Raw genomic sequence first — 25,833 nt, forward strand, 5'->3', positions numbered from 1 at the left:
AGCTTCACTGAGTAATCAAAAAGAAAGATGGCTGACCCAGCCTCTCCGTGCCTGGAGAGTGCGGTTAGGAGAGCAATGTCTCATTCCTGACATTACCAGCCTGGGAGCAGATGGGAAGCCCAGAGCTCATGACCACCCAACCTAGGACACCTTTAGTTACTGTGTCAGCACAGTGTTACACCTAGGATGGGCCAGAGAGAACCCAGGACATGGACAGGGAGGCTGGCTCCAATCTCAAGCAGGCTCTGACTGTCCTGGATAGGGCGTGGTGGTGGCCATTTTGCCTCTAACTGGATGATACAAAGGGGCAGCCATTTTGTCTCTGCTGGGTGGAGCAAGGGGGTGGTCATCTAACTTCCCTGAAAAGACCCAGTTTACACTTTGAGTCAATGTCTTTATTGGTTCAAACAACACAGTACAAAAGAAAAAACAGAGTTGGATGCCAGCATGAGGAACTCATAACAAATATTCCATACCCTGAATAGTTATTGTTACAGATAAGAAACAATGTCTAAGGTTTGCAGAGAGCGCTCAGTGGTAAAACAAGCCCTGTTCCACCTCAGGCAACTCACAACCGGCTGCAACTCCAGCCCCACGAGATACAGCGCCCTCTTCTGACTTCGGCAGGTACTGCACCACATATACAAACATAATTTAAAATAAAAACAAAATCTTTATATAAATAAGAGAATCTATGTACATTTGGGCGTGGTGGCTAACCCGAACTATGTAAAAGCCCAATTAGCTTAATAATAAAAATAAACCACATACAAAAGGTTCCTGACCCTTGTTTGAAGACTTTTAGTTCCTGGGGCTGGAGAAGATGGCTCTGTGGTTAAGAGCACAGGCTGCTCTTCCAGAGGTCCTGGGTTCAATTCCCAGCACCCACATGACAGCAACTGCCTGTAATTCCAGTTCCAGGAGTCTGACACACACACACACACAGACACACATGCAGGCAAAACACCAACACACATAAAATTCTTAAAAAGTCATTTAAAACTTTAGCTCTTGCATGTACGCCCCAGAATAGTGCATAAAATAAATCTATAAGGAGATCGCCAAGTGCCAATTAAAGACTCCCTTGGTGCAATTTTTAATAAAGGAACTAATGGTTTTAGTTGAATTTCCTGAAAGGATGTGTTCGGCCTGAGATTGGCCCCACCTGAGAGCCAGGCCTCCCTCCCCTCACTCAGCCACCCAGCCGCTCGTGCCATGAGCCTGCCGTGGCCACCAAAAGTCTCCAAGGCTGACAACGTTCCGTCTGTCATCCAGGTTTTACATTCCTGCCCATTGCCCAGGGGTCAGTGGCTCCAGCACCAGTGTGTGGGGATGGACATGTGGTATATGGGAGTCACTGCCTAACCGGGTGTCAGGCGGAGGCTTTTCCACTCACACCTCACAGTTGTGAAGACAGACACATCCACAAGAGGACCCATTTCAAGGCACGTCACAGCCATCAGTGAGGACAGAATTTTAGTCAGGGTTTCTACAACACTGTGACCAAAAAAGAAGTTGAGAAGAAAGGGTTTGTTTTTTTGTTTTTGTTTTTTTGGTTTTTTTTGTTTTTTTTTTTTTTTTTTTTGGTTCTTTTTTTCGGAGCTGGGGACCAAACCCAGGGCCTTGCACTTCCTAAGCAAGCGCTCTACCACTGAGCTAAATCCCCAACCAAGAAAGGGTTTTTTGTCCTGCTTACACTTCTTACATCGCTGTTCATCACCAAAAGAAGTCAGGACAGGAACTCACACAGGGCAGGAACCTGGAGTCAGGAGCTGATGCAGACGCCATGGAGGGGTGCTGCTTACTGGCTTGCTTTCCCTGGCTTGCTCAGCCTGCTTTCTTATAAAACCCAGGACCACCAGCCCAGGGATGGCACCACCCACAACGGGCTGGGCCCTCCCGTGTTGATCACTAATTGAGAAAATGCCTTACAGCTGGGTCTCATGGAGACCTTTCCACAACGGAGGCTCCTTTCTCTGTGATAATTCCAGCTCGTGTCACGTTGGCACAAAACCAGCCAGGACAGAAAGGATGGAGATGGCATGTCTTAGGGCAAGAGGCTGTCAGTCCACATCTTTGCGGCCGTCTGGGGCAGTCCGGCTTGAAGCCCTCTTCGACTTTCTGAAAAGCTGTGACCATGATAAAGTAGCCCAGGTGTGGTGGCCCACAACTGTAGCCTCAGTACTTGAGAGCCTGGGATGGGATTGAGAGATGCTGGTCTTGTCTGGGCCACAGGGGGAGATAATTGTAAACACGCACTAGATAACCGGAATCTTCATAAAGGTTAACAGGATTCTGGGAGATCAGGAGTCACCCCTCTGAGCTATAGGTTAGCCCAGGCTCCTGCTGGGGTCTACAGAGTTCCCAGGGGTCTCTCATGGATCCCTGAGCATTACCTGACCAACTGGGTGAGTGACTTGGCAGAGACCCAGCTGTTTGAGTAAAAATGCATTTTGCAGTTAGAAAATGAATTTTTAAAAAAAAAACAAAACTATTTTTCAAAACAAAGACTCAAGTACGGTGGGGTGGGGTGGCAGAGGTTTGTGATGTCGTCAGCACTGGAGAGGAACTGGGGATGACCTCTGACCTACACTCCTTCCCTCCCCACAAAGACACACAGAGACAGACAGACAGACAGACATGCACACACACTAAGACTCATGGATCCAGCAGGTGTCATTTCATGGGGGGGTGATGAGGGAGTGGGGGTAGGGGGTTGGGATGTAGAGACTGCAGAGGGGAGAGCTTCTCCTCAGGTTCACTCCACGGAGCCTGACCTCCTAACCCCATTCCAGTGTTGACCCCAGCACAGCCTCTGGGTCCAGCATCCAGGAAGAAAGTGGTGTCCTCAGACAGTGCTGAGCTCACACAGGACTGTCCATTGTCTGTTTTTGCCTGCAGGGACGTTGGTCTGGGAAGCACAAAAGAGGGCCACCCTGCAGGGTTTTCAAGCTCTGCCCACCACAGCTGCTGACCCTCAGCTATTCCGAAAGAACTTGTGTATGGGATGTGGCCTTCAGTCTGGACTCTGGCCATCCAGACTCATGATGTCCTGGAAGCGGAAAAGCCACAGGTCAAGTCAGCAGTTCCTTGTCTGCCAAGAGCAAGCTCCCAATGGGGCTGACCCATTAGCCTTTGCAACCCTCCCTCCCTCTCTCCCTCCCACACGCACAGTTGTTCCCAGACCTTCCACCTCAACCTCATCGTTCAAATTGCCTCTGCCTCTTCCCGCAGGCCTCCTGGGACCAACCCATAACACCTGCCTCTGCTGCCTGTCCTTTGAAGTTGACTAGGCTTAGCTCTGTCTTTGTGTTTAGAATTGTCCCAGAAGACTGCAGCAAGGGGGCTGGCTTTTGAACTGAAGCCTAAAAGTCAGATGAGGGACCGGCCAGAAAGATGGCTCAGCCAGTAAAGGCCTTTGCCACTGAGACTGGCCAGTTGATTTCCGTCCGTCCCCAGAAACTACAGGATAGAAGGAGAGAACCAACTCCTATGAGTCGTCCTCTGACCTCCACACGGGCGCTGTGACACTCACACACGTGTGCACGCATGTGCACACACGCAAGAAACACATGAAGTTTTTCAGTTCTCTTCCTCCCCCCCCCCCCCCCCCCCGAGCTGGGGACCAAACCCAGTGCCTTGTGCTTGCTAGGCAGGCGCTCTACCACTGAGCTAAATTCCCCAACCCCACACATGAAGTTTTAAAAGAACTTTTTAAAGTCTGGTTGAGCGTATTGGGAAAGTGAGAAGACCTGTTGTCCCTTGGGTCATGTGGACCTGTTCTTACCCTCCTGCTCTCACCTGCTGGGCCTTCCTGGACAGGAAGTGGGCGTAACTGTGTCCCCTGTATTGGCCTCTGGACTGCATTAGAGTGCAGATGGCGCAGCTGTGGTTGGTGGCAAACTTGTTCAGTGCTCCGAAGGCACAAGGTGGTGGCGGCCTGTTGCCGAGGCTCCTGTCTTCCTCTGCGAGGAGGGCCTTCTGTCTGTCTAAGGTGGCCACCAGCTTCCTGAGGGAGGCATCTGAGAACTCATTAAAAAAACGCCTGAAGCTGGGGTACTTCCGGATCTGGAACAGAAGTGGAGTCCTCAGTGCTGCAGGCAGGGTCCCCCCTACCCCAGGCTGCTCCCTAATACCCTGGGTGAGCACCCCTTCCGTTAAACCCCTCCACCACCCCACCCTCACTTCTACAAGATATGGTTTGCAGCTTCAGGGCAAAACGAAACAAAAAACAAAACAAACAAAAACAAAAGCGCATATAAGAACGCATTGCCCTGGGGTTGGGGATTTAGCTCAGTGGTAGAGTGCTTGCCTAGCAAGCGCAAGGCCCTGGGTTTGGTCCCCAGCTCTGGGGGGAAAAAAAATGCATTGCCCTGAGTGAGCATCCTTTTAGAAAAGTGGAGGTGACCAGATCCCCTCTCCAAAACAGTTGGAAGACTCAAGGGTCCACAAAAATCATTTAAAGGATTCTTAGCCCCCCCACTAAGAACCTTCTGGCTAATTTACTTCTCTTTGTATCTGAGGTCTTTTGGTGGGGGGGGGGGGGCAAAGACAAAGACCTGGGTCTCGTGCGATTTATTTGAGATCCTGGGCACACTGATAGGGAATAAGGACCTGGGCAAGGATGGTATGATGGCCCAGGCAGTGACATGATATGCATGCCTCCTGGGGAGGGCTGAGGACTTCAGCCAAGATAGAGGCTGCTCTCAGGGGAGCGGCAATGTCAGTTTTTCCCTACTGAACATGGACATGAAACAGAGGCTCTGCTGGGTAGTGTCATGCAGGTGCCCTGGGATCTGGGCTGAGACTGTGGGAAGCAGAAGCACCTTCCTCCAGGCCCTCAAGGGACCTGCCTATCTCTAAGGGAGACTGCTGGACCAGGGCAGGAGCCTGTGTGTGGGGCAGGATAGCTAGGAGCTGGCAGTATGACCTCAGAAGGTGACCTTTGGACAGGATCAGAGGGGTCAGAGGACACAAGGTTTGGAGGTGCTGTGGCTTTGGGTTGGGGCAGGTCCTGAATGGCAGGGAAGCCATTAGAACATTCTGTGTGCTCTAGAGCTCTGCCTTATTCCCTTAAGACGGTCTCTCGTTGACACTGGAGGTTGGCTAACCACCATTGAGCCCCAGTGTTCTACCTGCCTCCTTCCTGTTCAGCTCTGGGCCGGCAGGTGCATGATGCCATGCCTGGATTTTTTACAGGCATGCTTGGGATTTGAACTCACGGCATGCACAGCAAGCACTCTCCCTGCTAAGCCACCTCCCCAGCTTGGCTGCAATTCTGTTATTTTAATCCAACATTCCCTGCCTCGTGTTAGTGCTCTCTGCACAGGCACCGTTTAGTCAAATGTGGAGAATCCCTACTTTGCAAAAGAGGAAACTGAGGTTCAGAGAGGTCAAGGGACATGACCAAGGTCACTCAGAAGTAGGGATAGAACCCAGGTCTCTGGGGAGGGAGCTGGAGCGCCCCCATGCCCCTGTCTCTGCATGGAGAATTTGAGGGGTACTCACCTGCCTCCCTAGTTCCCTGTCCACCTCCTGGAGACTGGCCACCAGCTTTTGGATGATAAGCTCCTCTGAGGGAAGAAAGGAAAGATGAGAGGCTATCCCCAGTGACACCCTGGCACCCATGACGGACAGACGCAGTGCACAGCCGGCCAAAGGAAAACGGCACACTCTCTCTATGCGCCTGTGGCAGAATTCAACTCCGCCTGACACATGGGTGACTGAGGGGTTCCTAACATCAGGAATGAAAGCTTGTGCTTCATGGGGCAGGCCAGAACATGTGGAGGGGGATGTCCCTTGGCTGCGGTGCTGCCACGACTGGAGGGCCGCTCATTTTGTTATAGCTCAGTGTTGATTTGAGCTGGGTTCACTAAAATGTGCAGGAAACTCCCAGAGAATTGAATTGGAGCTTGAATTGGAGCAAGGTAGAACCATTTACACCAGTGAAATTGATAAAGGACTCTAAAAGCCTATCGGTGGGCTGGAGAGGTGGCTCAACGGTTAAGAGCACCGACTACTCTTCCAGAGGTCCTGAGTTCAATTCCCAGCAACCACATGGTGGCTCACAACCATCTGTAATGAGATCTGATGCCCTCTTCTGGTGTGTCTGAAGGCAGCTACAATGTACTCATATATAATAAATAAATAAATCTTTAAAAAAAAAAACAAACCTATCGGTATCCTTGCCCAGTAGCCTCCGTTTAAAGAGCAAAACCAATAGGGGCTGGAGAGATGGCTCAGTGGTTAGGAGCGCTGACTGTTCTTCAGAGGTCCTCAGTTCAATTCCCAGCAACCACATGGTGGCTCACAACCATCTGTAATGGGATCTTGGCGCCCTCTGCTGGCAGGAAGGTGTACATGCAGAGTACACACATATATGTAAATGTAATAATTTTTTTTTCTTTTTTTCGGAGCTGGGGGCCAAACCCAGGGCCTTGTGCTTGCTAGGCAAGCGCTCTACCACTGAGCTAAATCCCCAGCCCCATTTTTTTTAAAGAGCACACCAATAGTCTTTGTCCCCATGGCAGGGTCTCCTGGTGGGTTTTCAGCTCCAGCTTCTCCACTCCTCAGAGCATTCCCTACTTAGTCTAGGGCATGTGGAAGAGAGCCTAGCAGACACTACCCCAGAAAGCACAAGATATACTGACTAGATTCCCAGGCTCCCTCTGGTGGAGGCCCCTCATCTGGTATGTGGCTTCTAGCCTGGAACGGCACTTCTGGGGAGCCAGCTGGTCCCCCTCCTGCAGCCTCCGCCTTCTGGAACTCCAGGCTTTCTGAAAGGGATTGCAGAAGAAAAGAAAAAAAAAAAAAGGATGAGTTTGGCATCTGTCCCCTCCTCGGGGGGAGGGGTGGTGCCAGCCCTGCCCTACTTCTGAGGAGATCTGTGTCCCCGCTCTCTGCCCTCTGCTTCCCCACGGACTGCAGTTTACGAAGCACTCGGATGTTCCCATGGCCCTCTTAGCCAGCAAAATCACCTCCTCTTTAAACAGGTGAGCCTTAGCCCAGTCAATCCAGACTAAGAATCATAAGACAGACCTGATGTGTTAACTGAGATAGTACTGTGCACGAGGCGTATACAGCAGGCACTGCATAAGTGCAGGGGAAAACACTGCATATACAGCAGGCACTGCATAAGTGCAGGGGAAACCACTGCAAAACAACAATCCCCATGCTTTAGTGCAAGTCACCTTGAAATCCTCGAGTGTCCCTGTCATTGTTCCTGTAGTGACATCTGACAACCCCGGTTCTAGGGACACCTTTGGTTTTTCAAGACCGGGTTTCTCTGTGAAACCCTGGCTGTCCTAGAACCCTGCTCTGTAGACCAGGCTGCCCTCAGACTCACAGAGATCCTCCTGCCTCTGCCTCCCAAGTGCTGGGATTAAAGGCGTGCGCCGAGGTGCCTTTGTTTTTAAGAAAGGGGACTCAGGTTTTTTTTGCCAGAAACTTGACCCCCTTTGCTTCCCACAGCAGAAAGCAGAAGTCAAGGCTTGCAGTTACCATGGCAACACCAAGCCTGCTCACCTGGACTGCTGGGGATGGAAGCTCTGTGGCCACCGACACACATGGGCAGGAAGCCGTGCCTCTTGGGTGGCCGCGCCTCCAGGTTGCCGGAGCCTGGAGTCCCTGAAGCCTCCGTTCTCTTAGACTCCTTGGAGCCGTGTTTCCTAAGAGAAAAGGCTCTCCGGAGGTTAGACTTCTTCGCCTGTGACTTCACCTTGCCGGCTGGGGCGGGGTGCTCTCCGGCCTCCTCTGCCTCCTTCACTTGAACTTGCTATGGACAAGACAGAGATGGAGTCAGGGTCCCTGGCCTCAAGGTCAAAGGTGAACTATGGCCCTGAAGGAGCAGGAGTGGTGATGACCTTTGGTGCTGGGGAAGGTTGTCTCGGGGAGAGGCCAGTTTGGAGGGGTGGGGTCCCCTGAAGACTAGAAGGTCAGGAAGGCACCCTTACCTGCTGCTCTTCCTCTGCGCTCTGGAGTAGGGCCAGGATCTTCCGCCTGAATTCTCCTAGGAAACAGACAGGGTTCCTTACAAAGGCCTTTGAGGTTAGAGCCAGGTCCACACCCCCTAACTTTCCTGTTGTTTTTTCTTTTCTTTTTAATCTACATTCTGGAGCGCAAGCTTGGGTCCTGGTGCTTATGAGGCAAGAACTTGAACGGGCGTGGACTCTCTCCAGCCTCCCCCAAAGTGCTTTAAAGCGTCTCCAGATGCTAGACAGTATTTTACATTCAAACCTGGTTCTGTCAACAATAAACTGATAACTGTAACAGGACCTCCCTTCTGGGTTCTCAGCCCCCTCCTGTCACCTCGCCAGTTCTCAACCTGGCCACCTAACAGCATAACAGTAGCAACACATGGTTTACGGGCTGTCATTCGCTTAGAACCTCCAGCGGCCCTCGAGGGCCACCCTTGCAAAATGGGGAAACTGAGGCTGGCAGGTGAAGTGTGCTCTGGGCCAGAGCTGTTTCCACAGGGAGATTAAGTCAATACGGGTTCTTCGCTGGAGGTGGGGGAGGGGTGACGGAAGGCGGTGTCTCTGAGGGGCAAGGGACTAACTGGATTCCGAGGCTCTGTCCAGCAGTGGCTTCTCCTCGGGTCCCTGAAATACAGCAGGTGGCGGGTGGAGCTCAGAGGGATGGGAGCCTCCACCACGTACAGACCGAACTTCATGGACCGTGGGCGCCTCTGAGTCTGGGAAGCATAAAGGCACAGTAAATGTGTGTGTCAGCCACACCCAGCAGCTGGCCCTGAGCCCGGGCAGGTGCCAGTGTACTCCACCCACAGGCTTTTCAATGCTACCGTGAGCTTCTGGGCTGTTCCAAGTATGGAGCTCTCTTTGGGGATTAAGCTCTCTGCAGCCCCCAGCAGTGCCTTTCCTTGGCTTTTCTGCTTTCCCCCCCACACCTCCCTTTCCCTGGGGTTCCCTGACCTAGCCGCTGTTTTTGGTTTGTCCATTAGGGGGCAGTAGGTGCTGGCCCCATGCCACGAATAAAGAACCATGGCCTAAATGGCTTGAAAATCCCTCCTCTTAGGACCCCAAATCCATGCTCTCCATGCCAGACATTCTCCTGACAATAGTGTCCTACAAGGCCAGCCCCCATCCACCCTAATGCCCAGGAAGAACCAATGTAACCAGACCTCCCGCTCTGGCTCCCGCTCTGATGAACCACGTGACTATGACATCACTTTGCTCCTGCCCTCAGGTTCCTGTCTCTGGGACAAACTATGATACAGACAGACAATAGGACACTGAGAGGAATCAGAGGCACAGAGACAGGGATGGGGTAGTGTACAACTGGGAGAGCCTGGGGTACTCAGCCGATAGACAGACGGTTAAGGCCCTGGGTTCCAGCCCTAGTACCACCCAAACTGGTGCACAAGCCTATAATTCTTGCATTTAGGGAGTAGAGGCAGGCAGACAAGACGTTCAGGGTCATTTTTGGCTATGCAAGACAGTTTGAGACCAGCCTGGGCTACATGAGACCCTGTCTCAAGCAACAATAAAATCCGCCTGTGTGCGTGCAGAGATGGCTCAGTGGTTATGAGCACCAGCGGCTTTTCCAGAGGACCAGGTTTAATCCCCTCATGGTGACTTATAATCATCTGTAACTCCAGCTCCAGGGGATCTGATCGGATGCCCACCTCCGGCCTCCACAAACACCGGGCATGCACGCGGTGGTGCCCAGACATACACAAAGGCCAAACATATTAAATGAGGAGAAAAAATGTATCTGGAAACCCAGAACCGGTTGTCTCCAGTTCTGTTACAGAAACATCCCCGGGCCAGCTGCAGAGACGCGGGTGGCTGAGGACCCTACACACAGTCACAGTCACAACAAGGGCTAAGGTGGGCCGCCTGTTCCTGAGTGAGGCCATGTGGAGGTGACAAGATTTTGTCTCTTCTCCTTCTTCAACCCTCCCCACGCGGCTCAAGGCCTAGCATCAGAAAGATTCCAGAGCTGGAGGCGGCTGCATTGCTACGGCAACTGCTAGAGCTTGCTTACCGTAGCTCCTGGAGGTGGAAGTTCGGGGACCACTAACACACAGGGGTAGGAAGCTGGGCCTCTTGGGCCGGGTTTCTGGGCCAAGGATAGTGGCTAAGCCCACTCTCTTGGGTTCCTCGGAGGTAGTCTTCTTGAGGGACAAGGCTCTCTTCAGGCTAGACTTCTTCTCCAGGGATTTCTTCCTGGGGGGTGGCGTTGGTTTTTGTGGAGGAATGACTTCCGGCTGAGGGACTTGCTGTGGGGAGCAGAAAGAAATTGAGTCAGACCCCTGGCCTTGAGGAGAAGAGAAAGGCAGCCCCTAGGCAAGGCCCACCCAGAGCGGGAGGTGGCTTCTGGAATTAGGGGGTGGGGCTAACTGGGAAGGGGAGGCGGGGCACGAACCCGGAGCTGCAGCAGCTCTGCAGGCGCTCTCTGATGCCTGCGCCTCACCTCTTCTTCCAGAAGGTCTCCAGCTTTCTTGAGCAATTCCACGATCTGCCAGATGACGTCATCCTCTGCAAGAGAGCACGGGTACCACCACACTCCTAAGTACGCTGACAGTGTTCAGATCTGGACTCCCAAGGAGAACGAGGACAGCCTGCATCCCTCAGGATTGAGGATCCCCAATACCCGAAGACCCCCCATTGCCCCAATACCCAAAGACCCTCCCATCCCGCACCGTCCAGACTGAGAACCGTCCAAGTCACAGGGAAGTGTTTCTTTTTTTTCTTCTTTTTTTTTTTTTTTCGGAGCTGGGGACCGAACCCAAGGCCTTGCGCTTGCTAGGCAAGCGCTCTACCACTGAGCTAAATCCCCAGCCCCCCACCTTCCCTGTCCTTAGATCTGGGAACTTTGAGTTGGTAGTGGCTGTCTCTTCCCCCGCTCCCCCCCACCCCCGAGTCATTATAGCTTCCCCTGTGAACTATGGGTCACCATCTCTGTCCCGCCTCTCTCAAAGACTGTCAGGACATCGAACAAGGAACGGGAGTTAGAAACATTTCCCAAGGCTGAGTCCAAGTCTCCCAGCTGCACACAATAATCAGGGGGATCCATAGAGATGGCAGGTCCCCAGCCTAAGGCCCAGAGAGGACATTGGCTGGCACTCCACAGGTCACACTGGACCTGCCATGTAGCTGCCTCCACTACACCTCTCCGTAAGAACATTTCCTTGGGTGACTTGCTCTGACTTACACGAGGGCGGTGTGCCCTCTCCATTAGCTGTACCCCAAAGGTCTGTTTGCACAAAGTGTTAAATAAACAAGCATCACTGTCCCCGACTTGCTGTGGGGGTGTCTACCCCTCACTCCTGGCTCTCGCCAGCCGCCCTGGCTTCCTGTTTCCTGATGCCACCTACACTTTCCTCTCAGGTGAGACAACGGTAAATGCCCTACAAACTGGCCACAGAAATGCCCTTTCAACTCTTGCGTGCCCTGGCTTTAAAAATGCAGCCCCTGTTTTTAGAGAATTAGGTGAAGGGGGTATTGTGGGGGTCTTCGGATTGTGGCTGAAGCTGGACACACCACTGAGAGGCCAGTGTTTGAGTCTGTACTGACAAAGCCTCGTTTTCTTCCCTATAATTCTGCCAGGAGATTGAAGCCGCCGGCTGACGGCTATCCGCTGAGGCTGCAGGACAGCTCTTCCCATGTTTTCTCACAGAGCTGTTTTATTTAGTTAAGCTCAAGACTCCTTACCTGCTAAGGCAGGGTCCCTGTCTAGCCACACCTTTAGTCTCTGTTCAATAGATAGGTGGTGGGGATAACAGATAGACTGGATAGATAGATAGATAGATAGATAGATAGATAGATAGATAGATAGATAGATAGATAGATAGATGCATACATGCATACTACATACATAAGATAGACTGGATAGATGATAGACGGATGGATGGACAGATGGATATATAGATATATGGATAGATAGATAGATTAGATAGATGATAAGTTAAATAGATGATTAGACAGACAGACAGATAGGTGGATGCATGAGTATGGTCTTATGTAGCTCCAAGTGGCCTCCAATTCACTAGCAGATGACCTTGAACCAATCCTCCTGCCTCCACCTCCCCAGCGCTGGGACTCCGTGTGTACTCCACCACATCCCGTTTATGCTGGGGAGCTAATGCCAGCTTCCTGTACGCCAGGCAAGCACTGTACGAACTGAGGTGCCCCCCAAACCCCGTCTCCTGTATATTTCAAAGTACATTTTAGGACATCGAAAGCAAAGTCCCGTTGCCATGGTCACAGAGGCAGGCGCGCTGCCGAGGCCTCTCTAGAATAACCAGAAGCAGCAAAATAGGCGAGATCTCTCTGTGCCCTGAGCAACCCCTCCAGTCTGGTGCAGACTCTCATTCATAAAGAAAGAAGGAAGCTCTGTATTTGGACTCACGGTCAGGCTTCCTGGGGTCCTCTTCTGGTGGAGGACCTGCGGCTTGACCAGAGCTACCTGGGGTTTCAGCATGGCCTCCTTCGGCGGGCAAGGCCTGAGGGAGGTCAGACTCTGGTCCCCCTGGAAATCAAATGAAAGCAAGTTGAAACCGGATTTAGTGACCTTCCTCGGACCTTGTTAACCAGCATGAACATGCCTCCACAGAGTGACAGGCCAGAGAGCAGCCACCTCTAAACCTCACCCCAAATCAGAAACTGGCTAGGATTTCCGGGGGTTGGGGGGAGTGAGATGTCTCAGGCCAGGCACCCCCCACCAGCTCTCCCTGAGCCTCCTTTCCCACCAAAGTCACAGTGTGTCTGCACCAGTGCTCCAGTACACGGCTGAGAGCCCTGGGAGAGGAGACTTTGCTCCACATCCCGGCTATGGGGATGCTTGGCTCTGTCCTTTCACCATGGAAGAACCAGAGGCTCCAGGGGCAGCCCCGGCAGAAACTAGCACAACGGATTTGTTCTGTTTATTTGTTTAGTTTGTTTTTCGAGACATGGTTTTCCCTACGTAGCCCTGGCTCTCCTGGAACTTGCTCTGTGAACCAGACTGACCTCGAACTCAGAGATCTGCCTGCCTCTGTCCCCCGAGTGCTGGGATTTAAGATGTATACCACCATGGCCAGCGACAGATTTATTCTTGACAGAGCAGGGTCTAAACAGGACACTAGTAGGCACCCGTAGGTCTGTGGAGTGGGAGATCAGCTACTTCTGCCCCTCCCCAAATCTCATTGCATTTAACACCAGAGACTGCATCTTTCTCTTTCACTCTCTCACTCTCTCTGTCTTACTCTCTGTCTCTCTCCGTGTCTCACTCTCTGTCTCTGTCTCTCTGTCTCTTTCTCTCTCTGTCTCACTCTCTGTGTCTCTCTGTGCATCTCTCTTTGTCTCTCTGTCTCTCTGCCTCTCTGTCTGTCTCACACACACACATGTGGTCGAGGGGGACGTATATTAAGTCACCATCCCTAGGCCAAACAGCACATTGAATGGCAGTGCCTCTGCTGGGTTGAACTCAAGAGCTCAGCTGTTTAACCTCATAGAAAGGCCCCTCACTGTCCACTTCCCCTCTGAGGAGATTTAGTAAACAAACTTAGAACACCCTGGTCCTTGGGGTGGGACCATAGGGTTACCCTAGTCTGCTCACCCCTGCAGATCAGCCCCAAGTCTGTCTCCTCAGTGGCGAGTGAGGCAGCTACACTGGGTGGTATGTCCTCTTGGCCTTTTGCTTCTGCGGTCTGGGGCTCAGGAGGCTCTTCAGCAATGGGCTTCCTGTGACTGTATTTCTTGCGGACGGCCCTCTTCTCCTGGGATTTCTTTTTAAGGGCTGGCTCCTCAGCTGCCTCTGGTAGGTTCCCTTTCCCCTTTGACATCTTGCTGGCTTTTTCTCTGGGCTCCTCTAGCCTCATGAGTAAGAGATCAAACACCGCCCTCAACCAGCTGTGCTGGGCCTCCCTCGGAGGCCTCTCTTTCTTGGTGTCTTCTGGGGGCCCCTGCTCACTGGGGAGAAATTTGTTCCCCTCTCCCAGAGGGCGGGCTGTGGCAGCGGCGGCAGGGCCCTGGGCCTCTGCAAAGTGAGATGGGCTCTCAGAACCTCGGGCTCGATCGCTGGCTGTCCTCCTGCAGGTGGTGCTGGAGAGGTGCCTGGAGTTCGAGGACTCAGGGTCCTTCCTGAGAACCTGCCGGTCCAAGGATCGGGCTCTCTTATTTCCTGAAGGCTTCCTTGGGCCCCTCGGGGTCTCCGTTGGGCTACAACCAAAACAAACAGCTCCCTCAGGAAATTTCCCTGGAAGACTAACCCATGCCCACCCGCATCCACGCGCATCCTGTCACCATGATGCCCTCCTTTCCTGGTCATGCTTCCCAAAGCTTCTGTCCTGTTTAAAGTCCCCTGTGCAACCCCACAGGGAAGGAGGCCACTACCCCCATTGCCCAGAGAAGGGAACAGACTCAGATTCTCCTCCAGCTGGTCAGTGGCCTCCCCAGAGTGGCTCAGAGGAGCACAGCCCTGCCGATGTCACCTCACTCTCCCCAGATGATTTGAAGTTTATGACTCTAAAATAATGAATTTGTCAGGAGACCTCTGTCTCAGCAGAAACAGGAGCCTCACCGTCCTCCTCGCCACACTGGTGTGGCTGGGCTGAGAATTAAAGGCCGGTACTGCAGCTTGCAGGGAAAAACCAACCACAAAGCGCCTGTGTCCAAAGGCTCAGGAAGAGCCAAGCTACAGCCTGTTATATTCCTGCTACAGCCATGAGGGGAGCCAGGGATTTCTGGGTGCTGTTGCCTGCCTAGCTCTACCCGTCCCTCTGTCCCTCTGTCTGTCTGTCTCACCCTCTCTTCTTTCGATTCATTGTTGGTTTAGAGACAAGATCACTACTGTAGCCCAGGCTGGCCTTGAACTCTTGGCCATGCCTGTCTCCTGAGGTACACCACTGCACCTGCCCTGGCCTGTTTTGAACTCCGGCCGGCAGGCTGTATTTTGAGCTGTGTACTTTTCTGTGTGTAAGACTTGTGCTTTCAGCACAGTGGCTGGAACCCAGGTCGTGGAATGTGGTAGGCAAGTGTTCTAGCTCTGGGCCACACCCCTGCATGGTCTCCATATGACCTTACCCCCTTTCTATCATTCGTTTTTTATTCTGGTTTTTAAGTCAGGGTCTCTGTGTAGCCCTGGCTGCCCTGGAACTCAATTGTAGACCAGGCTGGCCTCGAACGCATAGAGATCCTCCCAAGTGCTAGAACTAAAGGTAGACGTTACCATGCCCAGTGAATGGAAAAGAAACAGTAATCATGAGTATAGACGGGTCAGTCTGTGCTTAGGTGCATGTAATTGCATGTGTCCGGGAGAGGGTGTGAAAGACCCTGGAGGGAACGGAGTTACAGGCTGTGAGTTGTTCTGCATGGATTCTTGGAATAAGTAAGTAAGTAAATAAATAAATATTTTTTAAAATGCCATGAGATGCCAAGATGGCTCAGCAGTTTAAAGAGGACCCACGCGGAGTTGGGGATTTAGCTCAGTGGTAGAGCGCTTGCCTAGGAAGCACAAGGTCCTGGGTTCGGTCCCCAGCTCCGAAAAAAAGAACCAAAAAATAAATAAATAAATAAATAAATAAATAAATAAATAAATAAATAGGACCCACACTCCGTTCCCAGCACCCACCTCAGATAACTGTCTGTAACTCCAGCTCCAAGGGGATCTGATGCTGTCTTCTGCCTCCACAGGTACCCATGCAGGGCACACACACATAGGGCACACACACACACACACACACACACACACACACACACAGCAGGTACATACCTATACACAGGGCAGATTGAATACACAAACACACATGGCTAACACACACACACATATAAGTGGCAGATATATACACAGGAAGATACACACACACAACACACATATACACACAGAAGATTCACAGATACACATACACACACACAGTTACTCACACACATACTTGCACACACACACTACACACACTCACAGTTACACACACACACACACAGCAGGTACATACCTATACACAGGGCAAATTGAATACACAAACATACATGGCTAACACACACACTCATGCCACATACATGGCAGATACAAACACACACACTCAGTCACTCACACTCATACTTGCACACACACACACACACACACACACACACGCCTCTGTCTGGGGTGGGAGAACTAGACCCTATGGCAGCACTGTCTGATGTCTCATGGAAAATCCTGAAGGAAGTGAGGATGCTGTTGGGCCAGGTGAGGAGGCAAGCTCAGGGTGGGAGAGGAAGAATTAAAACTCGAGGAGAATGTGTGGCCTTCTCCATGCCCACTTCTCTTGGCTTTTGCCATCCACCGGCCTCTGAATCCCTCTTGGAGCTAAGGACACAATCACAAGCCAGATGCAATGTGCACCCAAAAGAGAAAGTTCTGGCGTTGAAACTGATCGAGCTGGGACTTCAGGGGCAGCAGCCGCCCCTCCCTTTAGTAGCTTGCAGGCTTAAGAGAAGGCAAACTTACACCAATTAGCTCAAAGGAAGTTTGACAGAAGTATTGTTCAAACAGTGATCAGGGTTTCTGTTAGCCAGGATGGTTGTCCAACCAAATCATGGAAGCAGTCAAATGTGTAGGACACCATAGTCGCCTCCCCTCCCCGCCACGCCCAGCCCCTCTTTCTTCCCTGAGGTGGCCTGGCACCAGGGATCCATCCCCATAGCAAGTAGGAGCATCCCCACATAGCTGTAAGAAAGGAACAGCCATCTTTTAAAGGGGGAACGTTCCCATGGAAACATTTCTCCGCAGCTGTGGAGAAGAGTTCAGCATCTTTCTCCTCTCTGTGACTTTACCACACTCTCACAGTCCCATGATGCCTTTCCAAGATTCCCAGTGAAGGACCACCCCAGGGTCCCCAAGACCTCCTGACCCCAAGCCCGGAAATCTCTTCTTACTCTTTAGCCTCCTGCCCAAGGTCTCCACGGCCTGGAAACTCTCTCCAGGTGGCCTCAACAGACCGAACTCTACCATCCCCAACCACTCTGCTCTGCTCTGCCTTTGGAATGTTCTAGAAATACTGTTCCAGCTCCAGGTCAGGGACTGAGAGGGCAAGCCTATTACCCTAGACAGACGTTCTCTGTGCATACCTGTCTTGTCTGAGAAGATGCTGGCCCATCTCCACAAATCACACCGCCGGTGATCTTTCTGGGTATCCTTAGCATGAAATTTTGCCCATTTGGGAGACATCACAGAGAACTTCCTGGCCCAGACCGGGAGAGCCCAGACACATTGCACAGATACCCAACCACTCATGTAAACAAGTTTGTTGCCATAGCTGAGAGTAAACTTCAGAACAAAGTCCATCCACGCTCGCCAGAAATGCCCAAGGTCTGATGCACAGATCACAGGGGCTAAGAGGAAAATGGCTCCTGTGACTCATTTCACAGCCATGAGGGACCAGAGAAGTCACACTGAGCTGGCACGGGTTCCCCGGCACGAGGCTGTGTTTGGCATACTTTCTAAACTGAACTCTGACCTTGTTACTTTTGCCTTGCCTGTTACTCTCACACTACAAAGTGCTCCACCCCTGTAGGCATCACAAACACACACACACACACACACACACACACACTCACATATACACACACACATAAACACACACACATACACACATACAGTCACATACACACACATACACACACATAAATGCACATACACACACATACACACACCCATACACATACACATACACACATACACACACATATACACACATATGCAACACATACACATACACATATACACACACACATACACACATACACACACATAGACACACACACACACACACACACACACACACACACAGACATCCACCTCACAGATGCTATGGGAGGCCCTGAGGCCCTGCAGGGGCACATCATGGGTACTGTCAGCCTGTACTAACTCAGAATATACGGGTCCTGTTCCAAGTGTAGAAGCTGAAGTTGCACCGTCAATCTTGCTCCTGGCCCCATGTCTAAGATCCTGGCCAGAGAGCTCCTGCTGTCTCCACCCCTGGCCAGGCAGGCCCTGGTTGTTTATGGGACAAACAATTATGCACAAATACATTATAAACCCTTTCGCCTCTGATTGCGTTGACTCTGACAGTGCCCGGTGAATCAGACTAGAGTCTGGCAGGGGGTACAGAGGTCCTGAGCTTCTGGTCAAAGTCCCAGAGCTGGGAGCTGACAGCTGGGCCCAAACATTCTTTTCCCCATTCAATTCCAAGTTCTGTTTTCCCACTCTTACACTAAGCAATGTCTTACACACACACACACACACACACACACACACACACTGACTGTGTAGTCACACATCTATATGTGCGGAAACATGCACACCAGGTAAAAGACTATGAATCCAGAGTGGGCCTCACAGACCCGTGGCTATACATGGCTATACGCCACGATGTCCCTCCTGGGTGCATACCACCCAGAGCTCAGAACCTTCTGGGCGAGAGCCAGGAGAAGTCAAGTGCAAAGCCACTATTTTGGAGTCCCACAGAGAAAGGTACAGCTGCTTTCACGGTTCTTGCCTTCCCACAGGCTGAGTAGTGAGGAGCTCTTTGGGGACCCCTGAGCCTCCAGTAGCATGCCTGTTCTCGGCCACAACTGGCCCCACTTGTGAAGCGGTGACAGATCGAGGTCTCCGTCTTTTTTGGGGGGGGTCCTTCTTGGGTTCCTACAGTCACTGGCACTGAAAAGTGATGATCCCACTGGTGCAGTGCAGAACTCCTTCACACCGGTTACCCATGGGTGCTCCGTGTGTGTGTGTATGTGTGTGTGTGTGTGCATGTGTTGTGTGTGTAGTATGTGTTGTATAGTATGTGTATATGTGTGTGTGTTTGGTGCATGTGTGTGTTGTTTGTGGAGTGTGTATTGTGTGTGCAAGTGTGTGTGTGTGGTATGGTGTGTGTGTGTGTGTGTGTGTGTGTGTGTGTGTGTGGTATGCAGGGGTGTCATGGGGGGTGTACCACGACACGAATGTGAAGATTCAGATAAATCATTGAACCCAAGGTTTGAACTCAGGCTTGGACGTCAGTAGCAAGTGCCTTTTCTTCGCTACTGGCCCCTGCTCCATATTTTTGAAAAGTAGAAAACAGATCCTTGGAAGATCAGCAAGCTAGAAGTAGAGTCAGTTCTGGATTCGGGTCTATTACTCTTATGTCCAGCCTCCTTTTGGGACCCTGAAATACCCACCCATTGCCCAGGGTTCCAACCTACCTCAGACTACAGGAGTCGCTGCTGTCCCGGGACACCCCTAAGCGGGGGTTCCTGGAGGTGGGCATCACTCCTAGTTAAAAAGAGTCCTGGGGCTGGGGATTTAGCTCAGTGGTAGAGCGCTTACCTAGGAAGCGCAAGGCCCTGGGTTCGGTCCCCAGCTCCGAAAAAAAGAACCAAAAAAAAAAAATAAAAATAAAAATAAAAAGAGTCCTTTGTGGGTCAGATCCAGCACTAATAGGGAGAAAGGCTGCTGTCGAGGCTGGTAATATTTAGAGGGCTCGGGACTTCTGGGTTTTATATATTATTGTCGTCCAGGCGCTGAGCTCACAGGTAGCCAATCAGAGGGGAGGGAGGGCTGGCCCAGCAGCTCCACCTGTTGCTTCCCGCTCACGCCTGGGCAGAGATAGGAAACTCGTGCTCTCTCTCTCTCTACCCAGGAGACAGTGGAGGGAAAACACGCACAGTTTCAGTTGACAACTTCCTTATTACACCTGAATCCCAGAACGAAACCAGCGCTCAGAAACCAGCTCCGTGTCTGGCCCGCGTATGAAATTGAAAGCCAAGCTTCTCTGGAGCCTTCATGGCTACGTCAAAGACCAATGCTGTCTAAAAAAATGACTTCCAATTCCCAATAGCCAACTTCTCAGGGATTTGCTGGGTTTGTTTTGGGGTTTGGGTTTTTTTTTTTTTTGTTTTTTTGTTTTTTTGGTTTGTTTGTTCGCTTTTGTTTTTGTTATGAGACAAAGGCCTACGTGACCATTCCCTGTCATTTTGTCCTGGAAAAAAAAAAAAAAAACTCGGAGGAGGCTGGAGATGGCTCAGTAGTTAAGAGAACTGGCTGTTCTTGCAGAGGACCTGGGTTCAGTTCTTAGCACCCATGTGATGATTTAATTCCAGTTCAAAGGGATCTAATGACCTCTTCTGATGTCCATGGATGCTGTGCAGATAGATAAACACATATATTCATGTAAGCAAAATGCTCATACACACAAATAAATCTTTTTTAAGATTTATTTATTTATTTATTTATTTATTTATTTATTTATTCTGACTACACTGTAGCTGTCTTCGGACACACCAGGAGAGGGCATCAGATCCCACTACAGATGGTTGTGAGCCACCATGTGGTTGCTGGGACTTGAACTCAGGACGTCTGGAAGAGCATCAGTGCTCCTAACTGCTGAACCATCTCTCCAGTCCTAAATAAATCTTTAAAAAGTGCTTTATAGGGGTTGGGGATTTAGCTCAGTGGTAGAGCGCTTGCCTAGCAAGAGCAAGGCCCTGGGTTTGGTCCCCAGCTAAGAAAAAAGAGAAAAAAAAGTGCTTTACACACACACATACACACACACACACACACACACACACACACACACACACATTCTGGCCAAATTTCATCACCATTAATCCCAATATGCTGGGAGGAGAGGCAGGCAGATCTCTATGAGTTCATAGCTACATAGCCAGTTTCAGTCAACAAAAGTGAGATCTGGTTTCTCCCCCTGACAAAAAGGTACTGATAAACTTTCTGTCCTGTGTATTTTATCACATCAAAAAGAAGACAATGGGGGGTTGGGGATTTAGTTCAGTGGTAGAGCGCTTGCCTAAGCGCAAAGCCCTGGGTTCGGTCCCCAGCTCCGGGGGAAAAAAAAAAAAAGACAATGGAGGGGCAGGTGTGGGGTCACTGTGCAGGTGTGGGGTCACTGTGCAGGTGTGGGTCACTGTGCAGGTATCTGTCTGAAACTGAACAATCCTGCCCCAGACATGTCTGCACTGTGTGCCAGTGCTCACAGAAAGGGGGCTGCCGTGCTTTGTCACCTGCACCTCCCCTATCAGAGTCTCTCAATGCCCCTCTAAGACCAAGTCTTAGTCTGCAGCCCTAGAGACAGAGCCAGGGGTCTGAGGAACAGGGCCAGCCACCAGGTGTGTGTAGAGCCCAATGCAAAACTATTACAAAGGACCCTTGGTCAAAAGGTAGTAAGGCAGTGGGCTGTGGTGGTGCACACCTGTAATCCCAGCATGCCAGAGGTCAGGAGGGTCAGGGGTTCAAGGCCAGCCTCTGGAACATGCTAAGCTCAAGGCTGGCCTGAGTTACACAAGACCCTGTCTCAAAAATGAAAAACATTTTCAAGAAAGGCCTAGAGCAGAGCTGAGCCTAAACCAAGCTGAGCCCCTTCCCAGGGCAGGTCACACATACCTGTCCCCGCCAGCCTGCCAGAGTCTCTAATAGGGACAGTTCCCAACCAATGCTGTAGAGAGAGGGCAGAAGTGTGTGTGTGTGTGTGTGGGGGGGAGACTGGGACTATTTTGTGAGATGTTTATTTAATATAACATATAGGAGACCGTGTAGGGGCGTGGCTCAGGGCAGAGCACACGCTAGCACATGTGAGAACCCGGATTCCAGCCCCAGTAAATGAAAAACATATGTAACGAGCAGGAAAGTTGCACAGGGGGCTGGAGAGATGGCTCGGAGATTTCCGGCACTGGCTGCTCTTCCTGAGGATCCAGGTTCAATTCCCAACACTCACACAGAGGCTCACAACCCTCTGTAACTGAGGTTCAAGGGGAATCAGACACCCCCTTCTGACCTTCGTCAGCACCAGACATACATGTGGTGCACAGACACACGTGTGCACAGACGTACATGCAGGCAAACATTTACACGAATAAAGTTAAATATTGAAACAAATCTAGAATTGCACACATAATAAATGGTGTGTTTATAAAGGGATAAAGAGAGGGGGGATCTGTTCTGTGGAGGTGCGGTGAGGTATGGGGAAGGGAGTGCCTCGGCGGGTCCATGCTGAAACATCCCTTCCCCCAGGGACAAGTCACAGTATGGTATAGTGTAGAATAGAGTTTATTTAGGACACGGACACGGGGAGGAGAGTCAAGAGTGTAGTAGGGGCAGAGAAAGGCAGGGAGAGTGATAGAAAGAGAGAGGGAGAGAAAGAGAGAGAGAGAGAGAGAGAGAGAGAGAGAGAGAGAGAGAGAGAGAGACTGGCCATGAGAGAGAGAGAGTGGGAAGGGAGGGCAAGAACAAGAGCAAAGGGAGCAAGAGAGTCAGGCACACCTGGCTATTGCCAGGTAACTGTAGGGGCGGAGCCTAGACCAAATGCTAACAATAAGAATGGCTCAGTGGTTAAGAGCACTGACTGCTCTTCCAGAGGTCCTGAGTTCAATTCCCATCAACCACATGGTGGCTCACAACCATCTGTTACGGGGTCTGATGCCCTCTTCTGCTGTGTCTGGAGACAGTGACAGTGTACTTATATATAATAAATAAATAAATCTTTAAAAAAATATAGCTTGCGGGGCTGGGGATTTAGCTCAGTGGTAGAGCGCTTACCTAGGAAGCGCAAGGCCCTGGGTTCGGTCCCCAGCTCCAAAAAAAAAAAAAAAAAAAATATATATATATATATATATAGCTTGCTAACATATGTACAAAATAGAACAGGCCAGGTCAACTTGCATACTCCTATAATTCCATTACTGAAGAGGTTAACATAGCATCAGGAGCTCGAGGTAGCCTGGTCTATAGTAGTGGGACTTGTCTCAAAACCCAACAACAGGATCTGATGTGGTAGCATGAGATTAACCTTTAATCTCAGTTCAGACAGTTGTCTGTGAGTTTGAGGCTATCAGAGCTACAAGGTAAGCTCCTGTCTCAAGCAAACAACAGCAATGAACCCCATACTGGACAATGAAGAATAAAGCAGGTCGTGTATAAACTCACGGACGTGACCTATCCAAGACACGGTTAGGCCGAAGGTTTTTATTGTAGATATGAGTAAGGGGACAGCCAGAGAAGCATCTGGAAGAGTCTCTAGCAGAGAGAGAAAAGGGAGAGGGGAAGAGGGGAAGAGAAAGACAAAGAGAAGGCTGAGAGTAGGGAACTAGAGAGGGCAGAGAGAGACAGAAAGAGAGAGACAGAGACAGAGAGACAGAGACAGAGAGACAGAGACAGAGAGAAAGAGGGAGAGAGAGAGAGAGAGAGAGAGAGAGGGAGAGAGAGAGAGCGCAGCAGAAATGGGTAGCTGGGGGTGGATAAGTTTAGGGTGAGCGGGAAAATGTCAGCATGGACTCCGAAATATGATACTGGGATAGCCTGGGGTCCTTTATGCTAATAGGCCCCACAGATAGCCACTTGTCCCTTCTGGTGATAAGGGAAGTGACTCCTTTGGTAGAGGGGAATGGGCTTCACAAGTCCCCGAGGAATGCTGACTTTTGTCTATCAGCGGGTACCTGACAGGAAGGCAGTATCCAGGGAAGAAGAGAAGGAAGTGAGGGAGGGAGGAGGGAGAGAGGAAGTGGCATATCCAGAACCCTTAGAACCCTCCTCTGATTCCCCAGTGCTTATAGTAGCTTAGGTGGACCTGGCTCTGTCCCAGCTCTGTATAAATGGTGCCCTTGTATAAATGGTGTAAAAGCTTTGCATAAATGGTGCCTGGGTGGTTTCTCTTTGCTCTGCTCTTTTCATCCAAGAGAGCCCCTGTCTCTTGCTTTCAAGCCCACTATACCGATGTGGACCCAGATGAGGACCAGCTGCAGGGGCTCACATAGCACAGCCTGATGCTGTTGGGAGCAGCAACTGTATTAACTCAGACAGCCCGGCATCCTTGAGTCTTAATGATGGCCACCGATCTGGCATTCTGCAGGTCCATTCCTGGCTACCGGTGCCACCAGAGAGGCCCAAGCAGCACTTACAGGAATCAGTACACTTTCTTTTTTTTTTTTTTTTTGGTTCTTTTTTTTCGGAGCTGGGGACCGAACCCAGGGTCTTGCGCTTCCTAGGTAAGCGCTCTACCACTGAGCTAAATCCCCAGCCCCCAGTACACTTTCTAATAACCAAGACTTCCACACCTTGAAAGATCCAGTCAGGAAAAGGAATGGCGACAGCATATCCTCAAGTAGAGAGAATTCTTTTCCTCCTTGTGACCATGCATCCTCTTGCTGGAATGACCGTGTGACCCTGGGCACAGGACGCCCCATAAAACATGGTTTTAATGTGAAATGAAGAGGTTTGTCTCAGCAGCAGCTTTGAGGTACAAAGCTAAGGAAAATTTCCCGAGTGACTGTGTGAATGGGGAACACTGCTGCCCCATAAGTCGGTCCCCATCCCGGGAAGGAATTTACATACAGAAATAAGACTGGCAATGGAATTTGCATACAGAAATAAGGCTGGGCCCCTTCGTAACCTCTGAGCAAAGAGCTAACTGGCAACACACCTTTTCCTAGGGTCCTCAGGCTCAAGGTCCAGCTCTAACTGGGTTTCCTAATTCCACCAGCTTCAATTTCTAACCGTTCCCCCTCTCCTCAGCAAGGAGGGAACTGTGGATCTGTGGACCTGTGCTTCAAATCTTTCCACTCATGGCTATTTTGTTTTGGATTTGGTTTTTGTTGTTTTTTTTTTTTAAGATTTATTTATTTATTTATTTATTTATTTATTTATTTATTTATTATATGAGTACACTGTTGCTGTCCTCAGACACACCAGAAGAGGGCATCAGATCCCATTACAGATGGTTGCGAGCCACCATGTGGTTGCTGGGACTTGAACTCAGGACCTCTGGCAGAGCAGTCTCTCTATTTAGCTCTGGGTGGCCTAGAGTAGGCTGGCTTCGAACTCACAGAGAGCGTCCTGCCACTATCTCCAACTGCTGGGGTTAAAGGAGTATGACCCCATGTGTGACCGTGTTGGTCATGGAACCCAGGGCTCGATGAAAGTTAAGCATCAACTGAGCCGGAGCCGCTGGCACATCCACCCTGCTTCCTTCAAGCCCCCTCTTCCCCCAGGGTCCAGAGATCCCAGGACTTCACTTTTCCAAATCCTTTGCAGCTGGAGTTTCAGGGAGATATGGCTCTGACAGGGGTGGCCCTGGCGCTGTTTTCGAGGGAAGAGTTAAGCGGGGGTGGGAGTGAGATAGGGGGTGGGAGTGTGTGGGGGGGTGGGAGTACATTTTCCTGCAGGAACGGGCACCGTTAAAGAGAAGTCCTTTATTCTCAGTCCCGTGCCTCCAGGACACGGGTCCCGGCGCCCCACTGTTTACAGCACAGCTACGGTGAGCCACCCTGCCTCATTCTGGAATCCTGTCTGGAACCTGTCTAATTCATCCCGTGACTTGGTCAGCCCTTACTCCTTCCCGTGGGATTAGCCGGAAACCCTTCCACTTCCAGCAACCAAGCTGGTTGGTTCCAGTCCACTGAGGGCGCTTATCTCCCCGGCGTGAGATAAGTGAAATGGAAGCTCCTGGGAGCACATGGCCGCTGTGACTCAGCTTCTCACGGACTTCCCAATAATATTTTAACTGGCTGCCCGTTCTCCATGTTCACAGACTAAATAAACCTGGTGTGCTACGCTAGCCTTGCCTCAGCTGACAGAGCAGAAAGGAAGGCTTGGCAGGCGCAAAGCCCTGGGTTCGGTCCCCAGCTCCAAAAAAAAGTCTCTCTGGGGGCTGGAGAGGTGGCTCAGCAGTTAAGAGCACTGACTGCTGTTCCAGAGGTCCTGAGTTCAAATCCCAACAACCATATGGTGGCTCACAACCATCTGTGATGGGATTGAGAGACTCTATTAACAAGTATGTTTAAAAGGCAGTGAGTACGGGTGTGGAGAAGTGGCCAGTAGTGTCCTTAGGGCCATGACGGCAGGAGCTGGCATAACCCCTAAATG

General features: G+C 51.0%; 1 protein-coding gene across 1 annotated transcript; it reads right to left on the reverse strand.

The window, feature by feature from the left end:
• Positions 1–380: 380 nt before the first annotated feature.
• Bnip5 (BCL2 interacting protein 5) lies at positions 381–19,231 on the reverse strand. The gene is made up of 12 exons (XM_039099253.2): positions 19,167–19,231; positions 13,561–14,162; positions 12,373–12,492; positions 10,435–10,499; positions 10,006–10,240; positions 8,558–8,692; positions 7,953–8,008; positions 7,525–7,774; positions 6,651–6,776; positions 5,509–5,573; positions 3,802–4,068; positions 381–3,052 (listed from the first exon to the last, which is right to left on the reverse strand). Exons 1-12 carry the CDS (start codon positions 19,229–19,231, stop codon positions 3,017–3,019), a joined length of 2,022 nt encoding a protein of 673 aa, XP_038955181.1. The 3' UTR covers positions 381–3,016.
• Between the last annotated feature and the right edge of the window lie 6,602 nt (positions 19,232–25,833).

The sequence above is a fragment of the Rattus norvegicus genome, chromosome 20 (genome assembly GCF_036323735.1).
Source record: "Rattus norvegicus strain BN/NHsdMcwi chromosome 20, GRCr8, whole genome shotgun sequence".
In the NCBI taxonomy this organism is placed as follows: domain Eukaryota; kingdom Metazoa; phylum Chordata; class Mammalia; order Rodentia; family Muridae; genus Rattus; species Rattus norvegicus.